The sequence below is a fragment of the Lactuca saligna genome, chromosome 1 (genome assembly GCF_052625555.1).
Source record: "Lactuca saligna cultivar CGN05327 chromosome 1, ASM5262555v1, whole genome shotgun sequence".
In the NCBI taxonomy this organism is placed as follows: domain Eukaryota; kingdom Viridiplantae; phylum Streptophyta; class Magnoliopsida; order Asterales; family Asteraceae; genus Lactuca; species Lactuca saligna.
This window is the reverse complement of record NC_136417.1, coordinates 59,246,838-59,264,780: the sequence shown is the minus strand read 5'-3', so window position 1 is coordinate 59,264,780 and position 17,943 is coordinate 59,246,838. Positions and strand designations below refer to the sequence as shown.

General features: G+C 33.6%; 6 protein-coding genes across 6 annotated transcripts; 4 read left to right on the top strand and 2 right to left on the bottom strand.

Moving 5' to 3' along the window:
- Nucleotides 1-1,476: 1,476 nt before the first annotated feature.
- LOC145037149 (histone H3.2) lies at nt 1,477-2,140 on the top strand. Its single transcript, XM_078985743.1, has one exon. It carries the CDS (start codon nt 1,561-1,563, stop codon nt 1,969-1,971), a length of 411 nt encoding a protein of 136 aa, XP_078841869.1. The 5' UTR covers nt 1,477-1,560; the 3' UTR covers nt 1,972-2,140.
- A 1,138-nt stretch (nt 2,141-3,278) lies between these two features.
- Nucleotides 3,279-5,015, bottom strand: LOC145006857 (uridylate kinase PUMPKIN, chloroplastic-like). Its single transcript, XM_078965891.1, has 5 exons — nt 4,917-5,015; nt 4,774-4,827; nt 4,263-4,397; nt 3,504-3,512; nt 3,279-3,380 (listed from the first exon to the last, which is right to left on the bottom strand). Exons 1-5 carry the CDS (start codon nt 5,013-5,015, stop codon nt 3,279-3,281), a joined length of 399 nt encoding a protein of 132 aa, XP_078822017.1.
- A 2,405-nt stretch (nt 5,016-7,420) lies between these two features.
- On the top strand, nt 7,421-10,516 carry LOC145037135 (uncharacterized). The gene is made up of 3 exons (XM_078985725.1): nt 7,421-7,726; nt 9,498-9,817; nt 9,886-10,516. The coding sequence occupies exons 1-3, from the start codon at nt 7,534-7,536 to the stop codon at nt 10,453-10,455; spliced, it is 1,083 nt and encodes a 360-aa protein (XP_078841851.1). The 5' UTR covers nt 7,421-7,533; the 3' UTR covers nt 10,456-10,516.
- Nucleotides 10,517-10,966: 450 nt separating this feature from the next.
- Nucleotides 10,967-12,007, top strand: LOC144998551 (uncharacterized). The gene is made up of 2 exons (XM_078958301.1): nt 10,967-11,371; nt 11,452-12,007. The coding sequence occupies exons 1-2, from the start codon at nt 11,041-11,043 to the stop codon at nt 11,892-11,894; spliced, it is 774 nt and encodes a 257-aa protein (XP_078814427.1). The 5' UTR covers nt 10,967-11,040; the 3' UTR covers nt 11,895-12,007.
- Nucleotides 12,008-12,524: 517 nt separating this feature from the next.
- On the top strand, nt 12,525-13,185 carry LOC145037141 (histone H3.2). Its single transcript, XM_078985732.1, has one exon. It carries the CDS (start codon nt 12,602-12,604, stop codon nt 13,010-13,012), a length of 411 nt encoding a protein of 136 aa, XP_078841858.1. The 5' UTR covers nt 12,525-12,601; the 3' UTR covers nt 13,013-13,185.
- A 928-nt stretch (nt 13,186-14,113) lies between these two features.
- Nucleotides 14,114-16,610, bottom strand: LOC144998541 (inactive rhomboid protein). The gene is made up of 6 exons (XM_078958290.1): nt 16,138-16,610; nt 15,515-15,673; nt 15,266-15,415; nt 14,876-14,995; nt 14,682-14,768; nt 14,114-14,603 (listed from the first exon to the last, which is right to left on the bottom strand). Exons 1-6 carry the CDS (start codon nt 16,516-16,518, stop codon nt 14,178-14,180), a joined length of 1,323 nt encoding a protein of 440 aa, XP_078814416.1. The 5' UTR covers nt 16,519-16,610; the 3' UTR covers nt 14,114-14,177.
- Nucleotides 16,611-17,943: the final 1,333 nt, after the last annotated feature.

Here is a 17,943-nt window from a genome sequence, read left to right as displayed (position 1 = left end):
TTTCACCAGCCATAGTAAATAACAAAAAACAATCAAAGAAACCAAATAACAAAAAAAGATCAAGAACAAAAACACCACTAGTGTTGACTTAAAGTCCAGATGGTCACCACAGTATGTCGGGGCCCAAGACAATCAACACAATGTGAAAGAAAAAAGACAGAATAGCAGAATAGCTTCAAGAAGCAACCAACAACTAACAAATGTATTCAAACACATCTGAAACGTCCAGATCTAAGCTAGAAAATAGAAAGAAGGGAACAAGAAACTCTCACAGTGCAATAGGCAAATAAGATTGACTGTATCGACTCCCTAAATCCGTTTCCTGCAAGGGTTTATCAGTGATGAAATCTGACCCCTAGATGATTATTTCAGATTTAATAGGGATTGATCAATTTCGTTGGCGAGCTTTAACCTTCTTCACAGCAACACTCAGTGAGATCTCAAATCACAACATTCCTGAAAGATTAAACAAAAAACCTCGCAGTACCAAGATCTCAACAACTAGACTCTAGATTTAGGAAAATAAAAACAAAAAACTAAACTGAAATCGTTCAACCACAAACAAAAAACAAGAAAGGAAGTCTACCTTTCACATATCGTCAAAAGTAGAAACACGAGAAGACGAACAAGAAGCGACCGCCAGGATCAGCGAAGACGAGCCTTAAAGCTTTGATACCATGTTAAAAAACTCAGAAGACAAATTTCCCAACATCACCATTTCTCATATCATTTTAAGATCAAGAAACATGTGGTTTTCAATTTACTTACAAACCAAAACTCACTATAAAACACTCAGATCGTCACTCAACCTAATCTACTTCTAACAAACAAAAAATACAAGAGAGCTGATTACACACTTTTCCATACTCAACATAAACATATATGTCAAGCCAACACAAAGAACTCTCGAGAGATAAGAACGAACGAAACCCTTGATCTGATCTTATGACCTAACGAATGAAGTTCAGAACCTTCTCTTTCTCTATTTATACCTCGGATACAACCCACGAATATAAACCGACCCAGACTCGATCCAGATTCAACCCATGTGTCTTCAATACCCTGCATACACTTACCAACCTTACAGAATACATTATTTACACAATATACCCTTCACAACTTTCTTAAAATAAATATGAGATTGTAAAAAGACAATTGAACATTTTCAACAAAAATAGAAATAATATTATGAATTATTTGCTTGTGTACTTTATCAAAGTTAGTTTTATAAAAAAAGATTTAAAAAAAATCAAAAAAACCAAATTCCCAAATTAAACATAATATCGCTAAAACAAATTAAACGTGTGTTCATGCCTTCATGGCATCTTATTGATTATCACTTTATCAGCACACGGATCGCGATCAATACCCTTTCCCATCGTCGATTTATTTTCAATCCAACGGGGAAAAAGATCGCACGAACCTCTAAAATTTCAAAACTTGCCGCCATCAAACCCATTATAAAAACACTTGCACAACGCCACATACACCCATCGAACTGTTTCCACCTCCAAATCTTTCTGTTCTCTTCCGATTTCCAGCCTCTCACTGAATACCAAAATGGCTCGTACTAAGCAGACAGCAAGGAAATCCACCGGAGGAAAGGCTCCAAGGAAGCAGCTGGCCACCAAAGCAGCAAGAAAGTCGGCTCCGGCGACCGGAGGGGTGAAGAAGCCACACAGATTCAGGCCAGGAACCGTAGCTCTTCGAGAAATCAGAAAGTATCAGAAGAGCACTGAGTTGTTGATCAGGAAGCTGCCGTTTCAGAGGCTTGTGAGGGAAATCGCTCAGGATTTCAAGACGGATCTTCGATTTCAGAGCTCTGCTGTTGCTGCACTCCAGGAGGCGTCTGAGGCGTATCTAGTTGGATTGTTTGAGGATACTAACTTATGCGCGATTCATGCTAAGAGAGTCACTATTATGCCTAAGGATATGCAACTTGCTCGAAGGATCCGTGGTGAGAGAGCTTAAGTTTTCGATCTGATTTTGCTTGTTGAAGGTCGTGTTTAGGGTTTATTTCGCACATTGTTTCTGTTACAAGATCATTGTTAGGTTATCTGATTTCTATCTATGTTTTTTGTGTAAATTGTTGTATGTCGATTGATTTTGATATGTTATTCAAATGGAGTATTGAATTTCATGTTATTGGGTTATTAGTCTTACTGCTTGTTTTACAACTGACATCGATGTTTCAATTTTCATTTTTGTTTAATTTTAACGTTCATAGAGAACTCTAGAACTTTACATTTTCCGGAAATCTTTGCCACATTTATTTATATGGATTCATTTTAGAATGTGGCGATTTTGAATAAGAATGCATACGGATTCTCTTAGGATGGTAGCACAGTGCATTTGGACTCAAAAAAATACTAATTTTCTTAAAAAACTTGAAATTTGAGTCAATACAATGTATATAGAATTTAGGGTTCTTGTCCTTTCACAAAAAGGACAGAGATTGAATCTGTCTAAAACAAGACACGCCCCAAAAAAACAATAGACCAACACCATTTGGACTGGTTGGAACAAAGAGTGGGCTGGTTTACAACCATCTCAAAATACCTATTGCTAGTACATATATTTTTCGTTGATTACACATTTTTAATAACACTGCTTAATGTTGTACCTTTTTGTTTTTTTATTAAATTTTAATGTATTGTTTTGAGTAAATCTTAATATATAATTTATGTGACAACACATTTGTTAATAGAAAAACATAAAACCCAAAAATATCTAAATTGAATTGTAAAAACCAAAATCGGACAAAAAAAAAAAGGATCATCTTAGAAAAAGCCCCAGCACTTTTTAAAAAAACCCCAAATCAGCTTTGTTTCATTTCATCCAATCAATGATATAATCACTAGGTTTTTTTTAAGTTTATAACAAGAAGCAATTCTTGGTTTAAAAATAAACTAGGGAAGAGTCCCCACAAAGCGGGGGATGGATCCGTCAAAAAAATGGAGAAAACAAAAATATTTTATTTTGTTACATTGAACTGATTAATGGTCTTCTGAAGGATTCTATGTAGTGGTTACCAAATAACAAACGATACTAAAAATGGGAATAAACAATAGTTACCCAAATAAGAAAATCATTGTTTATCAAAAAGAAAACAAAAGGAGCCCACAAACTCAAAAGGAACAACTTACAATTTATGATCGTAGAGACTAAAGAGGTCCTTCTAGCACACAAATACTATTAAGAATGTCTTCAAAACATTATCTTTAGTCAAAACTTTATGTTTTTCTAAATTAAATATATAGTTTTACCAAAAATACCCTTCATTTGTATCCTGTAAAACTGATTGTGGCGTCTTCCAAATCAGCTTGTCGGAAAAATGGTTTCATTGTACATACACCTTTCTGAAATTGGCAATGGCCAGTCTACAAATTGTGAAGTTAATATGTTAAATGACGTACAAAGCGCTTATGCAATAATCCAACCATGTCTTTTGATGCCATTATGTTGATGTGAACACAAAAATCACTATCGATTGACTATTTTACCCTTGCATTCTGAAATAAAAAAAAATCATTGTATTTCATCAATTATAAAGATAGTTATGATTCGTGTGAAAAGTGTTAGGAGAAAAAAAGGGATAGAGAGGTAAAGGGCAAAATGGTCATTTTGTCTTATTTAAACCGCTTTATTATGAGTAGAAATAGGAGATTACATATACAACTTGCAAAATACATTGATTTCTTTATTCAAACATAATACCAACAATTTCCTATCACAGAAAATAGAAAAATAAAATACTTTTGATTAAATTAATCAGATTCCTCTTGGATGAAAGGGATACAAATGTTGTTAAATTTGATCAAAATTAAAGAATTGGTGCGAATATAAACCTGAAATGTTAAATTCATAACAAAAAAAATTAATTTTGTTTCGTTGTACACATCATTTTAATTTGTACAAAGAAATAAAGTGGCTGACTTGATTTTTATAATAAAATTCACAATGAGATATTACATTTGTTGTTCATAGTAATCATCCAGTCAGTTCGGGAAAGCGGATTTCTACTATTTGACTTTTATAGTATGAAACTTACACTGAAATTTATAATAACATAATTTTTTAATTAAACCAATTGTATGTCTCTCCATCTGTTGTTGAGGAGGCTTTGAGAGCTCAAATTTTATAAGAAATTGGATAATTTTTTTTTGTGTTATAAAATAGAAGAAATCATATTGTGTGTTATATACCTGTAAATCCCGATGATAGTTACAATTGCTCCACATATATCATCTCCATTATCAAACTGTTCTCCAATCATTGCTAGCAACTATAATTTCGGTTACGTTTGTCAAAATCCAACCATGTGCATGATCAAAGCCACTACTTCCTGCCCATGAAGCTTCACAGAAGATATTCCCTCCACCAACAAATATGGCAACCTGAAACATTCATAGAAAATCAAATATGAAACTTAAGCTTTAAAGGCTAATGCAAGATTATTCCTATAGCAACTTACTTCAATTGATTTGTTTATTACAACATTTTACTTTAAAACACATACACAACATTTTATTACAACATTCTTTGGATTTTTCAATGTGCAATGTTGTAATTGTTATATTTTTTAGAGCACAATTTTAACCCTCATAATGGTTAGATCTTCTTTTTTCTAAAAAAATTGTCATATTGAACCCTTTCAAGTAAGTTGTTAATGAAGAACCATAACCCCTTTCACATTACAATAATCTGAACATAAATTTATTTTTTAGCATGGGCAAAAGATATTATGAGATTGTAATTGAGAAAAAAATATACCTCAATGCCAAGCCGAGTAACATTTGCAACCTGTCTTGCAATAGCTATTGTAACCTATAATTTAAAAAGCAGGGCATTGTATGCTAATAATATATCATATAGTCATATATTATTAAAAAAAAAAAAAGAAAAACCTTTCTTACATTTGGGTCTATATTTTGTTCACCATCTCCAGAAATTGGTTCTCCACTTACTTTAAAAAGCTCCCTTTGCCACTTAACCGAACCACTGGCTTTTTCCATTTTCATTCAAACTAATCCCAAAATAATTGAAAAAAACCTACATTAGGTATGTATAAGTGAGAAAACAAAAGAAGTAATCAACATAAATGAGACATCTAATTCTCTTAGGCTCAATTTTGTTGTGAAAGTGTGAACCGATTGACAATGGTAGAAATGGGTGAAGAAAGAGGAGTTTGTATGGCTGAACAAGGTAGTGAATACTTATGATAAACAACTTCATCAGCTTACCGAAGATGACATTTCTCAACTCACTCGTGAAGATTGTCGTTGATATCTCTAGCAAAAAGGTGCACACCGGGACACTTGTTGTTGTCCTATACTTGGAGGCTTTTCTGCTTTTGTGTTGGAATTTTGATTTTTTGACGTACATACAGGGATGAGACGACCATCGCGTAACAAAGCGCATGCGATCCAACAAATAATTATGCTCACGACGTTGCTTGAATTGGCACCGGTAGCCAGAAGATACCAGTCGGAGAAACATCATAAATGAAGGCCACACAACACAATAAAATGATTTCACCACATATTCAACAAAATATGAATTCAAAATAACTTACTTGATATAAAGAGAGGAACCGATTGGAGGTGAAACGTCGACAGATAAACCCTAAAAAATCACAATTCACGTTTTTCTAAAAATCTGGATATGGGGTTTATTTACTGCTGCATCCGATAGTAAATGGAATCTGATAGTAAATGGAAACCCGATAGAAAAACAAAATAAGGGTGAGGCGGTGGAGATTGAATATGGGATGTTTGCTCTCTGAAGCTGATGACTTTAAAGAGAGATGGAGGGGCATTAAAACTGCTGAACAGCATGAAAGATTATCACAATGCAAAGAAAAGAGGGAAGAAGAAGAAAAAGAAGAAGAACAAAAACCAAAAAACGAAACATTACCTTATTGAAGGAGAAGAGAAGAATTTTATCACAAGTAAAACAATCGACATCTTGTGATAAAGTTCTCCAGTTCTTCTTTTTCATCGTAATGTCGATTTCTTGAAATATGCATAAGTTTAGAGAGAGAAAAATAGGAATCCTAGATGAAACAAACAAAGTTTGGCTTGGAATTTCATAAAGAGGGTGATAAAATGGAGGAATTACAGGGAGAGATAGGCGGCCGGCACAGTCACAGCCGACAGCCAAGCCGGCTAAGCTTAGAGACCAAGAGGCCAGAATGGTCGCACTTGTGGCGAGTGCGGCAAGAGTCACGAGGGATTTTGTCGGGCGTGGATTTGCTACAAATATGGCAAGGAGGGGTATATGACGAAGGATTAACCCAAGGGATTTGCAGTTTGTTTCCACTGCAATAAGACCGACCATCGGAAGGCTGAGTGCCCTCAGCTTGTTTAGGGATCAACCCAGGGTCCACTCCTGTTGCATTGCATGCTGCTGATGTTCGGTCGGTGAAGACCGAGGTTCCGAGGGCTCGTAGGAGAGCTTTTCAGCTGACAGCGGAGGACGTCCGCACAACACTTGATGTTGTGGCTGGTATGTATTTTCTTATTTATTTTATTTTGAAAATTATTGTGCTTATTTCGGTGCTATATTTAGGTATATTTCTTGTGAGCTATGTACCTGCTTTGGTGTTATTTGACTCGGGTGCAAGTCGATCCTTTGTGCCCTTAGCTTTTAGTCGTCATATCTGTGTTTGACATGAGACGTTGAGCCGACCTCTGAAGGTTTCTATAGCAGATGAGCATGCGGTTTTTTCTAACGATGTATTCCGAGGATGTGTGTTGGAGATTTTTGGTGTCAAGTTTCCAATTGACCTGGTACCAATCACGATGGGTGATGTCTCTGTTGTCGTGGGCATGGACTAGTTGAGCCGCTTTGGAGCAGTGATTGACTGTGAGCGTCAGTTGGTGACTATTCGAGTTCCTAGTGGAGGAGTGCTTACAGTGTATGAGAGGGTACCAGATTTGACATAAAAAGTTTTGTTTTGTGAATATCTATATCTAATAAAAAGCTTATTCGTTCAAACAAAGCGAGTCAAGATTCAAGTTTATCTGTTTAATTTATGTACTTTGAGTCTAGTTATATATTCAATAAGTTATATTTTAGGAGTGGAATCAATCTGTGATATTTGTGATATGATGATTATTCCTCCTCGGGGATATATTTATATTTGTCCACCTAATTATAAAAACAAGGATGTATGAGAAGAAATGTTGTTTAAAAAAGTTTCATAGAAAATCATGAACTCCATTAATGATCTAAACGATTCCGAACACTTCAGTGAATTTATTAGAAAGTCATGAGCTAAAGTAAAAATAGAAATAATATTATGAATTATTTGCTTGTGTACTTTATCAAAGTTAGGCCCCGTTTGTTTACCTCTTAATTGAAAAATTAAGAGGTCATCTCTTAAAAAATCAGATGTGGGTCGTTTGGTACCCTCTTAATAAAAACCTCTGAATCTAAAAAATGCCTCTTAAAAAATAAGAGATCAACCCGCATCTGAAAACAAAAAATGACCGCGCTACCCTCCCTCTCCTAGGTCTCGCTCTTTCTTTCATGCCTCCACTTTTTTTCTTTCTCATCTCCGCACACCAGAACCTCCCTCCCGATCCGCTGAGAAGTCGTGTTCCCTCCCCGTCATTGCAATCGTCGGCTTCCTCTCCGCCTCCGACATCGTCGTCGGCTTCCTCTCCGCCTCCGGGATCGTCGGCGTCCTCTCCGACAGCTGCACATCTGACGACTTCTGCAGGTAAACTTTCAATCGTCTCTCTTTCTCCTAATATGTAATCTTTTCTCTATGTAATCGTTCTTCTGCTATGTAATCTTTTCTCTGCATAATCAGAAGGTTTGTATATTTTATCTGCAAGTCACGATGAAATCAAACCCTTAAATGTTGATGAAATCTATAGTATGATGTTATTGTTTAATATGCTTGAAATCTGATGTTTGATAAATCATAAAATTGTTTGATATGCTTGAAATCGGTTTAGGTTTTTTTTTTTTTTTTTTTTTTTTTTGTCTTTATGTTGAATACGATTGATGAAATTGATAGTTTATACTCTGTTTTATGTCTACGCAAAAGTGAAGTTTAAGGCAGCAATAGTTAACGACAATGAGGTATGTGTAAAGATTCAACCATTGGAGTTTTTCCTTTTCTCAAAAACTTTTTTACCCTTTATGCGACTCATGCTTTACAGAGATTTTAACATTTGTTGCGAGTTTTTAATAAGCGAATCGAATTTTTATTTGCTTAATCAAGATTACGTATAATTTATGTATGTTCTGCAAACTTTTAATTCAACGATTCCAATAGACGTGTGTTATGAACTTTGATTATTATATCTTTTGCTAATGGGCAATTTCTTGCTGAAATTGATGATTTCTATTGATTTGTGCTGAAAAGTTTTGGTTAATTTTTTGTTGATAAAAGAGTGATAAATTGTATGGTTGTTTCTTAAGTATGCAGAAAATAGGTCTTTGGTTCACTAGTTGCACCATGGATTGAAAGAAGTATTTTTTTATTTGGCTATTGTATGTTGTTTTATGTTGGATTGAAAGAAATGAATTTAGGAGAATTTATGTTTAATTTGGTTATATTGTATGATTTTTATGTTACAATTCAGGTACGTCGCTATTCTTCTTTCTTCCTTATTTGTTTCTGAAAATCGTTTTTTTTTTGCTATTCTTCTTTCTTCCTTCTTCTGAAACCGATTTCTTGCTGGGAGTAAATTTCACAGCAGCTCTTTCTTCCTTCTTCTGAAACCGATTTCTTCCTTATTTGTTATTTGCTCCTGATTTCTTAACCTTCCCTTCGTGAGTAAATTTCACAGCATTTCTTCCTTCATTTATACATACATGGAATATGTAATCTTTCATGTATAAATAAATAATTCATTTGGGAGATATGCATTTATCTTGTGTTAAGAAACGTAGTAGTAATAATTTGCCGAATTCGTAGAACATCACCAATAACCTGAAAATGAGTTATGATGTTAATGTATAATTACTTATTTGCCCTTTATATATAATCATTTCAAATAAACAGAGATGTAATAAATTTTTTTGTATAGCATCATAAATTAACGATTTTTCATGTGCATACACTTCCAAATAGAAATTACTAAGCGTAAAGGGTAAATATGTCAAAAAGAACTTGCCTCAATAGGGACATCATATGCTACATTTCCTCTACAAGAAAATAGATTGCATATAACTTTAATAACCATAAAAAAAAAATAAGAGAACGTATAAGAAGTAACAATGTACTTTTATTTATTTTTGAAATCATATATGCTCTTGTTGTTATTAGGAAATGTGCATTATATGTTGATGTTATACGCTGAGTTTGATGTTAAATGAACGAATCCTAATGTTTTCAATGGACATAATGAAATGTTGTTATTAGGATTATATGTTGATGTTATGTGCATTTGTAATGCATTATATGTTGATGTTATGTGTATTTGTAATGCATAACTTGTTGCTAAAATATGCATTTTTTTTTGTTGAATTGATCAAAGAAATGGGAGAAAAGAAGGATAGGATTAGTTGGAAGGTAGAAGGTGTAGAGAAAACATTTCTTGAAGCTTGTTTACGTGAAGTTACGATCAATGGACGGGAAGGGAGTAGTTTGAAAGCACTTTCTTGGAGAAATGTAGCCGAAACACTAAAAATTGAACATAACTTTATTGCCGACCAAAAACAAATGAAGAACCGTTATGACTACCTAAAGTCAAAGTTTGGTGCTTTTTTGAAGTTAAAAAACAAAACCGGTAATGTGTACAATTCAACAACCAACACCTTTAATCTTTCCAAAGAAGAATGGGAACTAGAAGCGAAGGTATTTTGTTAATTTATAAAAAATTGATTTTCATGTTTTTAAATAATAAAATATTTTTTTCCAAACAGTCAAACAAACATGTGGATTCTTTGAGACGCACACCATTACCGTATCCCGACCTTTGCACACAGTTGTTTGAAGGCGCGACTGCGACAGGCATGCATAGTTGGGGACCAACTTCTACCCTTCCCCGTCCTACTCAAGACTCAAGCCACTATAGTTTGCATGACTTTTATGACATCGATTGCACTCAACAAGAAACTGTAGGTCTCAGTGACGAGTCATCCGCTCAATCAAAAAAACAAAAGACTACAGATACGGCAAAGAGTCAAAATAAAAGTAAAGACAAGGGTAAAGATAAGGGTAAAGATGCATCCAACTCAAGATTGCTTGAAATCGGTGAAGATATTGCCACAGTTGCTAAAATATTTGTGGAAAAGCATTCTTCTTCAAATTTGGATGCGTGTATGGAAAAATTGGAGAAATTAGGATGGGGAATATTTGATCCAAGATACACTACTGCTGTTGCTCTTTTTGGTGAAAGTGCGGATAAGAGGCACGTGTGGTTAACCATTGATCCAGCTATTTGTGAGAATTGGGTCAAGACCGTTGGAGCACATTACGGAATGTTTCGCTAAGTAGATTTTTTGAATGTTTTGATGGTTTTTTTTGGATAACTAGATGTTTGGTTTGAACTAGATGGCTCTTTTTTGGATTACTTGACATTAATGACTTGATGTTTTGGATTACTTGATGTTTTGGATTATTTGATATTAATGGCTTGATGAATTTTTATATTATATGTTGTTAATATAATTGTTATGTATTTTCAAAATAACAGATTGCTTATGGATTCGGATGAAGAAATTGCATTTTTCATGTTACTATGTTGCTATTGGTTGAATCTAGCATTCAACAGAATTGGAAGGGCAATTGATAATGATTCGGAAATGAGTGGTCATCAACATACACAAGAATTGTTACATGGAACTTCTACACAATGTAAAGACTTGATGCGTCTTTCACGTGAAGCATATGTACTTTTATGCAATCATTTTAGACGAAATAATTGGTTGCAAAGTAGTAGGCATATAAGCGTTGAAGAAAAGATGGCTATGTTCTTAACTACTATAGCACATAATAAACGGTTCAGGATTATCAAACGAAGGTTTCAACACTCCACAGAAACAGTTCATAGATGCTTTCATGAGGTGCTAAATGCAATGATGATTTTTGCAAAAGAAGTTATAGTGCCAACGAATTCTAATGCAACTGTGAATTCCTCAGAGAGGCATCGTAAGCTAAAAGAAATCTTTCCTGGAGCAATAGGTGCGCTAGATGGAACTCTTGTACATGCAGTTGTGCCTGCTGATCAACAAACTCGCTATAGGGGAAGAGGAAAAGGTGAATGCTTTCAAAATGTTTTAGGAATTTGTGATTTTGATATGATGTTCACATTCGTATGGGCCGGTTGGGAGGGTATAACACATGATTCGCGAGTTTTGAAAGAAGTTGCATGTAACCCGACTTCAGGCTTTCCGTTCCCTCCTCCAGGTTTTTAATTCTTTTTAAGATTATTCTAAAATACGATATTAAATTTCTATATATAATACTTCCTTTACTCATGTGTACAGATAAATATTACCTTTGCGATGCTGCATACACCAACACTCGTGGATTTATGACTCCTTATCGCAACACGAGGTATTGGTTAGCCGACTATCGACGGCGACGTCCGTTAACTAAGGAAGAAAAATTCAATCATGCACATGCGCAACTCAGAAATGTTATTGAACGTGCTTACGGTGTTTTGAAGGCGAGATTCCCAATTCTAAAGCGAATGGCTCCTTTTCCTTTTTCAGTGCAAAGAGATATAGTCGTTGCTTGTTTTGCAGTCCACAATTTCATAAGGAAATGCGATATTCATGATGAGTTATTTATGGCGTTCGAGGAGAACAATGCTCAACCACAAGGGGGACAAAATGATGTCGAAAACGTACACGATATGGAATGGGGTTCACAAGGAAATGAATACATGGATAATTTACGTGACCAGATTGCGAATCAATTGGGATGAAATTAGATTTGTAGGATTTTATTTGGATTTTAGTATGATATTGTGGATTTAAAAATATTTATGTTTGATTTGGATTTGTGTTTAATTTTGATTTATGCTAAATTTGAATTTTATATGGTGTTTATATATTTTTTAATACATAATTAAGAATTTTTATTAGGTTATTTTCTAAATAAACAGATGAATTTAATTAAAAAAATAAAACAGAAGGGTAAAATGGTCATTTTAATAATTCAGCAGAACAATTCAGAGGTCCCAACCAAACAGCATGTTAAACATTCAGCTCTTAAAATTTCAGACCCTCTTAAAAATTCAGACCTCTTAAAAATTCAGATCTTAAAAATTCAGATCCTGCCAAACAGCCCCTTAGTTTTATAAAAAAAGATTTAAAAAAAATCAAAAAAACCAAATTCCCAAATTAAACATAATATCGCTAAAACAAATTAAATGTGTGTTCATGCCTTCATGGCATCTTATTGATTATCACTTTATCAGCACACGGATCGCGATCAATACCCTTTCCCATCGTCGATTTATTTTCAATCCAACGGGGAAAAAGATCGCACGAACCTCTAAAATTTCAAAACTTGCCGCCATCAAACCCATTATAAAAACACTTGCACAACGCCACATACACCCATCGAACTGTTTCCACCTCCAAATCTTTCTGTTCTCTTCCGATTTCCAGCCTCCCACTGAATACCAAAATGGCTCGTACTAAGCAGACAGCAAGGAAATCCACCGGAGGAAAGGCTCCAAGGAAGCAGCTGGCCACCAAAGCAGCAAGAAAGTCGGCTCCGGCGACCGGAGGGGTGAAGAAGCCACACAGATTCAGGCCAGGAACCGTAGCTCTTCGAGAAATCAGAAAGTATCAGAAGAGCACTGAGTTGTTGATCAGGAAGCTGCCGTTTCAGAGGCTTGTGAGGGAAATCGCTCAGGATTTCAAGACGGATCTTCGATTTCAGAGCTCTGCTGTTGCTGCACTACAGGAGGCATCTGAGGCGTACCTAGTTGGATTGTTTGAGGATACGAACTTATGCGCGATTCATGCTAAGAGAGTCACTATTATGCCTAAGGATATGCAACTCGCTCGTAGGATCCGTGGTGAGAGAGCTTAAGCTTCTGATCTGGTTTGGCTTGTTGAAGGTCTTGTTTTGGGTTAATTTCGTACACTATTTCTGTTACATGATCATCGTTAGGTTATCTGATTTTTATCTATGTTTTTGTGTAAATTGATGTATGTCGATTGTTTTTGATATGTTATTCAAATGGAGAATCGATTTTCATGTTATTGGATTATTAGTCTTACTGCTTGTTCTACAGCTGATATCCAAGTTTCAATTCTCTTTTTTGTTTAATTTTCACGTTCATAGAGAACTTTAAAACTTTACAGTTTTCCAGAAATCTTTGGCTTATTCTAAGGAATCATTTAGAATGTGGCGATTTTGAATAAGAATGCATACGGATTCTTTTAGGACGCTAACTCCAGTGCATTTGGACTTTGTAGACAATACTATTATTCTAAAAAACTTCAAATTTTAATCGGTATGAATGGATTTAGAATTTAGGGTTATTGTCTTTCACAAAAAGGACAGAAATAGAACCTGTCTGAAACAAGACACGTCCCAAAAAACAATAGACCAAGACCATCTCGGCTGGTCAGACAAAAGAATGAGCTGTTTCACTACCTTCTCAAAAAGGCCCAATAGCTAATGTTTATATTACATATTCTTTTGTTGATTTCACATTTTAATTTAATGCTTTAACTTTTTGTTCTTTTATTAAATTTTAATATATTGTTTTGAGCAATATAGTCACATTTTGGGGACAACACATTTGTCAATTGAAAAACATGAAACTGAAATATCTAACTTGAACTGTAAAAACCAAAATCAAACCGAAAAAGGAGATAACAAAAATCACAAGTCCGGAACATTTGAAGAGTGAAAACTGGTTTAAAAAAAAACCAAATTGTTTCGAGACTTACTTGAGATTAGTCTGAGACTACCAATTGTGCATCTCTATAGTGATTCACGGCAGTTTATGAGAATAGATGTGTAATATCTTTTTAAATGTATGTGTAATGTATTCAAGTTCCTTTTAGGAACCTGAGAGTTGATATTATCAAGTATAGAGGAACTATGAATGCTTATTGTTGAGTAAATAACAACCAACATGCATACCAAAACAACGATTAATAGGTGCACGATAAATAAACATATTATTAATAAGCCTCTTTATAATCTTTCTTTCTAGCTTTATAAACTTAAACAACTTTATATTCTAAACCCATCTCTTATGAGAACCCGAAACTCTAGATTTTGTTGTACCACTTTTTCTACTCTTAAAATCTCCAGAACCAGATCCCGAATTACTCTGTTGATTCATAGACTTCTCTTTTAAAGGACTTACTGGCCTTGGAGGCTTTTGGATCAATTTCTCAGAGAATTTTCGTTCATTTTTCTCTTTTCCTCTTGAACTATTACAATCTCTTTGTACATTTTCATTCTTCACATTAGGAACTTGTTTTTCATTTTTCAGCAAAAAAACTGGTTTTATCTTTTTGGTGGAGCAATCTGAATCTGAAGATGAAGGACTTGTAGTGCTATCCATGTCATAAACCAGATTGTCTGTCATGGCTGGAAGCTTTTTTGAGCTTGAATTTGACTTAGAAGTAGAAGATCTCCTAAGTCTTGTGAGGTGAATTACCTACAAAAGATTAATAAATATTATTAAAATGACAGAATATAAAATCCCATATACAAAAGATGTCCACATAATCGATACCTTTTGTTCAAGAACCACCATGTCCTTCCTAAGCTTTGTGATAATCACGTTTTTATGGCGGATAATGTCTTCCAGCTCTGAAATTCTCTGTTTTATACAAGAAAAAGAAACATTGATAACATAAATTGTAAGAAATTAGAAGAAAAAAATTTGGATTTACGATTTAACTGCAAATAGTTTAAAGAAATATATACCTTCGAACCGAAAGATTCTGTTGTGTGAATAAAAGCGGACAACTCATTGATTAACGCATCCTTGTCTTCAAATTCCTCTCTGTTGTTGCAAAAATCTTGTTCGATTGATGAAGTATTCCACTGTATAAGTTACGGGAAAAAATATGATTAGTGTTAACAAATTAAATAACTAAAAATAGTTATTGTTGGGACATGGTGTCAGAGATAACTAAAAAGCAAAAACGCGTCTAAATTGATCACAATAATATACGTGGAAACTCCAAAACCAGAGAAAAACTACGGATGACAAAAGTGAGAAACTCACTGACATAGACTAATCTCTCAAGCCACCCCCAATTAGACCCAAAGTCACCATAAAAATCTCAAAACATTTATTTCTTTTGTATCTACCTGAGCATCTAGTGTGGAACTGACACTAGGAGCCCAGTCTGACAAATCAGACATACGGCGTTCTTCTGGTTCCATCTCAATCTGAGAAGGTATCTTACACTTGATCATGTCTTCATCATCCACAGATTTTATAATAGAGTTAGAATCTGCCTGAATTATAAGAAAAGCAAAAAAATACCATCAACAAAAACTATTTTGAAAGCAACAAAGCATATGGAAGGAGTTATTGAAGAACAAAATTGTCTTTACTTCTATAGATTCTGATGGAAGTTGATGATGATCACATAGGCGACATCCACAGCTTGAAAACTTGAAATTATGGGAGGAAGTATCAGGCTGATCCTTGAAATAATTCACCTGCTCACATAAATTCTCAAGTTTTTGTTGCATGCTTAAAAGCACCTGATCCTGAAAACAGTTTGAGACGAAAATGAAGCATTGAATCTTTGATAATAGGTTGTTAACTCATAGAATAGAAATAAAATCTGTTTAAATTCAACATTGAAAGTTCATAATTGGGAATTTAATACTCGAATTTGAAATTCAAGAGTTTCACTTGTATATAGGGAAGTGTAATACTGCAGATTTAAAGCTCATAAAGCCTAAAATCCACTGATTACAAATGAATGATTCCTAGTTCCTATTCATTTAATGAACCCTAAAGGCAGGTGAGTTCAACTCAAAACCTAATTCAGTGCAAAATTGAGAACAAGATCATATTTTAGAAAACGAATGCTTCCGATTCAAGATCTAATCGACAAATAAACACTGGATATATTTGTTTAATGTAGAAGAAATAAGAGCATAGTAACGTATGTAGAGGCAAAATTCTGGAAGTATAAATAAATTGATTGAGAATTTAGAATACGAACCCTAATTTCAACAGATTTAGTGAGTTGGATAATCTGTTTGTTCTTCTTCGAATTGGCAGCAGCAACTGCAATGATGGCGACAATCAGAACCCGATGCATAGGACTAAAGAGCTCCCACGCAATAGCTTCATCGGGGCTCAATCCACCTCCAATGGCTTTCGATGAGCTTGCTTCTTCGGCTCCGACGATCCGACCCTGTAGAGACACCCAAGCTAGCTGTTTCGCCGCCCGTACTGGTTGTGTCGGAGGGGTGAAATTGCTTGAGAGTCGGCGAGGGGATGGGGAAACTTGAGAAGGAAATGGTGAGAGAGAAATCCATGGCGGCGGAGGCGGCGCGTAAGAGGACGCTCTGAAGTTAATTTCATCGTCGGCGTCTTCCATGGCGGTGGAAAGAGGTGATTGAATAGTGAATACAGCGGTTTACGGCTGTCCAGTTTTCCGGTTTGGATATGTATTTAAATTTTGAACAAATGAATTATGAGAGGGAATATTATTACACTTTGTTTTTTAGCTAGCCGTTGGGTTCTTCAAATAAAATTATTTTCTTACCAAATATTCATATTCTTGAATAAAAGTAATATATATTTATAATAGTATATTAATATTAATTATAATTGTAAAAATATTTTATTTTTTCTTGAATAAAAAATATTTATAAAGTTTATTGCATTATAACACATTGCCTACGATTTTTAGTTGATATATAATGTTTGATTGGCTTGAGATAAATTATAGGTTATAATTGATCAAGTTTAATTAATTTAGTCAAACTGTAAATTTAAAGGTATAATCAAATCTGCAATAAAAAAATAGCAATTCATAATTAAGAAGAAAAACAAATTGAAGCTAAAACAAAGATAGTTTAGTTTAATTATATTATATTTGAGATACCTATTTTTCAAATTAATACTTATTGTAAATTTATAACCTAATAAAAATTGAGGGATCTAGTTGATTATTGATTCTGCAAAATAACATTTAAATTGACATAGTTGGTAAGTTTATATATATATATATATATATATATATATATATATATATATATATATATATATATATATATATATATATATATATATATATATATATATATATATATATATATATATAAAAGTATGTTATATTTTTATATAATATTCTCCGATTCAAAATATTTTTAAAATTTTAAGATCACAATAAACATTGGTTTTACTTATTGATGTCATGACTCATGACACTTTTTGTCAATTTTTTTTTTTTTTTTTTTGGTTTCGAATAGTTACTTTTTGAAACTCATTCTAATCATATTTTACATCACAATTGTACTCATTTATATCCAAGATAAGATATAGAACTATATGTTTATATATTAAATTCCCGTAAACTAGGTATGAGACCTATGTATTACATATATTAAATAAATAAAATTAAATATCAAAATGTAAACATTAAGTATTTTTTAAAGTTAAATTTTAAAATAAAGAAGGAAAAAACATATTTATTGCAATTTATGATCATATTTATTATATTTAATATTTTACTTATATAACTATATATACTATGTAGCTTTTTAATGTTAAAATTTAAAAAAAGCTAGAATTTGACACGTGGATAATATTTATTTCAAAAATACAACAAAATAACAAGTGTTAAAACTTATAAGAGATTGACATGTAACAAAATGGATCTTTATTTATTAGAGTAGATGATCCATTGCATTCTCCGTTAAACATCAACGTACACATATACAATTACAATGCCATTTGGGCCTTACGGAATGGACTATAAATATATATATATATATATATATATATATATATATATATA

Excerpts from the sequence above, each read along its gene's own strand:
- LOC145037135 (XM_078985725.1), top strand. The coding sequence starts at position 7,534 with ATGCCTCCACTTTTTTTCTTTCTCATCTCCGCACACCAGAACCTCCCT. Across the intron at positions 7,727-9,497 it reads ACATCTGACGACTTCTGCAG|AAATGGGAGAAAAGAAGGAT; the intron begins GTAAACTTTCAA and ends AATTGATCAAAG. Across the intron at positions 9,818-9,885 it reads AATGGGAACTAGAAGCGAAG|TCAAACAAACATGTGGATTC; the intron begins GTATTTTGTTAA and ends TTTTCCAAACAG.
- LOC145037141 (XM_078985732.1), top strand. The coding sequence starts at position 12,602 with ATGGCTCGTACTAAGCAGACAGCAAGGAAATCCACCGGAGGAAAGGCT.
- LOC145037149 (XM_078985743.1), top strand. The coding sequence starts at position 1,561 with ATGGCTCGTACTAAGCAGACAGCAAGGAAATCCACCGGAGGAAAGGCT.
- LOC145006857 (XM_078965891.1), bottom strand. The coding sequence starts at position 5,015 with ATGGAAAAAGCCAGTGGTTCGGTTAAGTGGCAAAGGGAGCTTTTTAAA. Across the intron at positions 4,828-4,916 it reads AACAAAATATAGACCCAAAT|GTTACAATAGCTATTGCAAG; the intron begins GTAAGAAAGGTT and ends TTTAAATTATAG. Across the intron at positions 4,398-4,773 it reads TTACTCGGCTTGGCATTGAG|GTTGCCATATTTGTTGGTGG; the intron begins GTATATTTTTTT and ends TGAATGTTTCAG.
- LOC144998551 (XM_078958301.1), top strand. The coding sequence starts at position 11,041 with ATGATGATTTTTGCAAAAGAAGTTATAGTGCCAACGAATTCTAATGCA. Across the intron at positions 11,372-11,451 it reads CTTTCCGTTCCCTCCTCCAG|ATAAATATTACCTTTGCGAT; the intron begins GTTTTTAATTCT and ends TCATGTGTACAG.
- LOC144998541 (XM_078958290.1), bottom strand. The coding sequence starts at position 16,518 with ATGGAAGACGCCGACGATGAAATTAACTTCAGAGCGTCCTCTTACGCG. Across the intron at positions 15,416-15,514 it reads TTCCATCAGAATCTATAGAA|GCAGATTCTAACTCTATTAT; the intron begins GTAAAGACAATT and ends CTTATAATTCAG. Across the intron at positions 14,604-14,681 it reads TGGTGGTTCTTGAACAAAAG|GTAATTCACCTCACAAGACT; the intron begins GTATCGATTATG and ends AATCTTTTGTAG.